Source organism: Onychomys torridus, chromosome 19 (genome assembly GCF_903995425.1).
Source record: "Onychomys torridus chromosome 19, mOncTor1.1, whole genome shotgun sequence".
Lineage (NCBI taxonomy): Eukaryota > Metazoa > Chordata > Mammalia > Rodentia > Cricetidae > Onychomys > Onychomys torridus.
In genome coordinates, this window is record NC_050461.1 from 13,438,728 (window position 1) to 13,443,714 (window position 4,987).

Here is a 4,987-nt window from a genome sequence, read left to right on the forward strand (position 1 = left end):
CCTCCCTGACTCTGTCACTAACTCATGGGATTCCTTCATGGTACAAATAAGCTTAGATCTATTTCTCATGCACAAGTTACTGAAAATCATAGCCTAACATGAGCTGATCCTTGCCCTAACCTGTCTGTCACTGACCAGCTCTGTAGCCATAGACAAATCATATCAATTCTTTGGATCTCGGTTTTCTCGGCCATAGAATGGGGCTACAGCAGGGGCTTCTCCAGCCCTTGGCCTCTATGAGGAGCAAGTTGATCATCCCACGTCAAACTAAAGAAGATAAGTACAAAATCGCCATTAAACATTTTACACAAAGCATGCGTTCAGATGATCATGGTCTTGTTCCCTACCGATATCATGTGCACTTCAGGAGTCTTGGCTTAACACATTAAAATACTTTCAAAGCTATTTTTTTTTAGATGACAATGGACATGAAGACAAAGTACTCCAAGTTAGCTCTCTGTCAGCAGAAATGCTGCACAGGAAAAAAAAAAAAAAAGGCAAGTCAACATTCTTCCTCCTTCCCCGGGAGTAAGCCGTCACTCACCGTGGGAAAATGATGAGTGGCAGGAAGTAGGGCTGATGAATCACTATGCTGCTGTTCCTGGACTCTGAAGCGAAGCAGCAAGAATTAGAGACAAGACTGAAAAGTTGGGGTGTGAATGGTGATTTGCCAACAGCTCGATTCTGGGCACTGAAGGCTGAGGAAAAGCAAGTAAGCTTTGGGGATGTTGAGTCACAGGGCACTAAGTCACAGTTCTCCCCTGGGTGGTGGAACCCAGGGCAGAGCCACACAGCCCAACTTCCGGAGTCACTCTGAGAGTCTGAGTTCTCAGAACTCCAAAGAGTCCTTGATCAGCAAACAGCAAGTAATGCCGCCTCTGGGCTTGTCCTGACAGGCGACCTGCTAATCCCTACCTGTGTGAGAGACAGCCTCCTTGAAGAAAAGATCAGCAAACATCAGAGGAAGGCTTCGGTGGATTAATGTAACCTCTCCTTCTGTAATAGAAGGACGTATGGACACCATGATCGCACTTCCTCCTGTGGTTTAGCAAATAATACTGTATTATACTTTCTCCTCTGTGGTTAATTAACCTGCCACAAGCGCTTTTTACATAGTATTTTTCTAGTTGCCCTTTGATTCCCTTAAAAAATGTCTGAACAAGAAGCTGTTCTGTAATCAGAGGCATAGACGTGCACAAGAAATTTTAGGACAGGTTACATAGTGCATATGCAAAATCTTAGGAACCTGTAGTATGCGGTGGGAACATTGGTCTTTGAATGCCTCCGGATTCTTTACTCCACCTGTGTCTTAAAGGTACTGAAAAGAAAATTTCCACTCAGATGTTTCAGATGTCACGGGTCAGGAGTGGGCTGTTAGAACAGTGTTTGGTGTAGCACCTAAGCTAAACTGGACTCCACAGATGCGGTCACCAATTCCAGAGGCATTTGCCTTATTTGAGTCCACCTCCTTACCATGCTAAAATGAAAAATGATCACAGATCCACTTTTCATTGATGAGTTATGCTACAGACAAATAGATTATGAATAATGCAAAGCATTTAGAGAATGCTTTTTAAAAGAGGACATTTAAGATATATTTATTTATATTCGTTAGTCCTCTTCCCATCCCTCCCGTGGGGGCTGTGTACCTCCTACTGGGCACTAAGTTTTTCTGCTATGACAGGATTCATGAGTTAAAGGAGTTCAGAAAAAGTTCCATGTTCAGTGAAATCTTGCTAAAACACTGAACAGTCAAGATTGATCTTAAGCCTGCAAGAAAAATCACAAGGCAGGTAATCTGAGACCATCCTCTGGCTCCTCAGAATGATATTTCCCCAGATGCTCTTGCCTCTCCTCCCATTGTATTAATTCTTTGAAAATTTTATACATGTATACAATGTATTTTAATCATACCCATCCCCATTTCTTTCCTCCATCTCTCCTAAGACCCAATTCCAACACTCTTTCAGTCTAACAGGTTCCCCATCCAATTTCATGTCCTCTTCACGTACATACATCACACACTCACTCACTCACTGGGCCCAATTACCATTGCTCATGTGTGCATGGATGTGAGACCATTCATCAGGGCTTGGGCACACACCTTCCCCAACCTCCCTAGTTCTTGGCTCCACTCCCATCCTAGTAGACATCAACTGCTAATAAATCTTCAGTGAGGGGTGGAGCCTCTTGAGCCCCTCCCACATTCATAATGGGAGGCTGACTGGTTTCGTCTTGTGTAGATCTTCCGTAGATATCCACAGCTATTATAAATTCTTGAGTGCAATGGCCATGTCATGAGTAAAGGGCAGCATTTCACAGTGCTGTGGCCCACCCCTAGGTGTCATATTCTTGGTGTCTCTCCTGAGTGCAGGGAAGGAGTGTGGATATAGATGTCTCGTTCCTGGTCACTTATTCACAGGACTTTAACCAGCTAGGAGTCTCTGCATTGACTGCTGCTTACTGAAAAAAGGAAGTTTCTCCAAGATTGAGAGAAGCTCAGCTCTATGGGTACAAGCATAAATAGTCAGAAGGCAGTCTGACATCTTGATCATTTAGCAAAAGAGTGATAGATCCCCCGCCCTCCAAGGGTGTGGTTTTGGAGGAACAACTGAAGACATCTCCCCAGTGACATCAATCTCCCTCAAGTGTATCTCATCTTTCAAGAGTTATTTCTGCAGAACATCAAGGTCATGAGAAAAGTAGAGGATGTGTCCTTCTCCAGCATCCATGCCCTGGGTGATTCTGAAGGATTGTCTACAGTGACAGGTCTGAAGGCAGGTGACCTCTCTCTCGCTATGGAGAGAAGAATGAAGTGTTTCACATGCCCAGTGAAGGAAATAGAGGTCTAGGTCCAAGATGTTGAGAGGGACTAGAAAAGTGTAAGCCCCACACCTGGATGTTCTTGCACATAAAATTCCTAGGCTCTACACTCAAAGTGTGTATTTGTTTTCTCAAGACATCTTGGCAGGGAAACCTACTAAAACCACCATTAACATTATAATGTGACTTTGGGGAAGGAGCTTCTTGGCCTCTTAAAAGTTCAAGGACTATCAAATGTTGGGGTGGGGTAGGTGGGGTAGAGAAGGAAGGATGAACTGTTCAAACTTGTTTGGAAGACCCATTGATTTGAATGGGGGAAATCTCAGCAGAGAAAGTGAAACCTCTGCAGAGGACATGATATTTTGCTCAGAAGTCAGTCCAGCCAGTCCCAGTGCTGAAAAGGCGTCATCGAGATCAGCACACACGGAACAAACCAGTTTGCAGAGGAAGACAGGATACCCCTCCTTAACCCTGACAGCATTAGATCAGAGTGAAACCAAGCCAGGAAGAGAGTGGGCTCAAGGAGTGGGGGAGGGGTGGGGGTGCTATAAAGGACAATACACCCAGGCCTGGGTGCTTTGGGGGCTCTTTCCCCAACCCTGTAGCCTGCTCCCACTCTTTGGCATGTTCTTTCCCTGCTTAACAAATTGTCTCTCTGTGTCCACCCCATCTCCTCCTGGCAGCTGCAGGGATTTTCACAGAACCAGTGCTGTCTTTTGTCTTAAATGCTGTTCAATAGTCCTTGAGCTCCCTTTTGAGTCCATTTCTGAATCATTTATTTATAAGAGTAAGACCCCCAAACACTGAAGATATGGAGGCAGAAGGATCAAACATTTAAGGCTACGGAGTGAGTTAATTAATTCTAGGTCAGCATGATTTACAGGAAACCCTATTTCCAAAACAAAAACAAAAAAGAAAGAAAAGAAAGTGAAATCATTCTACTGGCATCCACTCTAAATCTTGGTTGTTTGGGGGGGTGAGGGTGGGGGTTAGTTCCAAGATCATTGAAATGAGGAAATAAGTCTGGCACTTTTATGGCCTCAGAGTTGACAAGAAGTTACAAAAATTCCCAGTGGGCATAACTAGACTTTCACAGTCCAGCAAGGAAAACCAGGGACATTCCATTGATGAATCACCCCAAGGAGACAAGGGACACTATACAAAGTTTTCCCAGACAAAATGAGTCTCTCCAAAATTGGGGAGAATGAAACAATGTTTGCGAGATGTGGGTGTATTTCCCAGAAAACATGAAAGAACATGAAGTAAGAAGTGCATAGAAACAAAGGCTGGTGCATGAGCGAGGCTTGGGAAGGAGAGAGAACAAGGCAGCCCCACAGACAGTGATACTAAGGTAGATAATGCTGGGGAAGGACCTTGGGATTGAGTCAGCCAGCTCCTGGAAGATGCCACCATTCCTGTTATGAGGAGGGCCAAGGCAAGTTCAAAGAAAGGCTTAGTTCATTTTCTGTTTTTGTAACTGGATAGCTGAGGCCAGGTAATTTACAAATAAAGGGCTGGTGGTCCAGTTTCCTTTCTTGGGCTGTGATAAAGTACCCTGACTAAAAAAAAAAAAAAAACAGCTTAGAAGAGGAAAAGAGATTTATTTTAACTTACAATTCCAGATTACATTCTATCACTGAGGGAATTCATGACAGGAACTTGACGCAGGTCTGTTTGCTATCCCAGACAGAACTTGGTTCACAGCCAAGAAATACATTATGGCGGATGCTGCTTGCTACCTGGCTTGCAGACAAGCTTATAATCAATCAGCTTTCTTATATAGTTCAGAACCACCTGCCAATGAATGGTACCTCCACACACAGTGGTTTGGGCCAGCCTACATCAAATAACAATCAAGACAATCCCCTACAGACATGTCCAGATCATTCCTCAACTGAGGTAATCCTCTCAGGTAAATCTAGATTATGTCAAGTTCACAACTAAAACTAATCAAAAGAGTTACTTGTCCCATGGTTCTAGAGTCTGAAATGTCCAAGAGCATGGTGTTGTCTACCTCTGATCAAATGCTCAATGCTTTATTACTGTGTCGTCACAGGCAGGCAGCATTATGAAGAAATACAGAGCAAGCATTTACCCAAGAACATTTACTTCTGTAGCAAAGTCATTTTGATCCATAGATCACTATCTCATAGATCTACAGTTC

At 43.8% G+C, this 4,987-nt stretch overlaps 1 protein-coding gene across 1 annotated transcript in view; it reads right to left on the minus strand.

Moving 5' to 3' along the window:
- LOC118570673 (U1 small nuclear ribonucleoprotein C-like) overlaps positions 1-1,024 on the minus strand; it is an 83,043-nt gene extending 82,019 nt beyond the window's left edge. Inside the window, 2 exon segments of the mRNA XM_036169342.1 lie at positions 545-608; positions 916-1,024. Of these exon segments, the coding sequence (XP_036025235.1) occupies positions 545-608; positions 916-1,024 (173 nt within the window).
- Between the last annotated feature and the right edge of the window lie 3,963 nt (positions 1,025-4,987).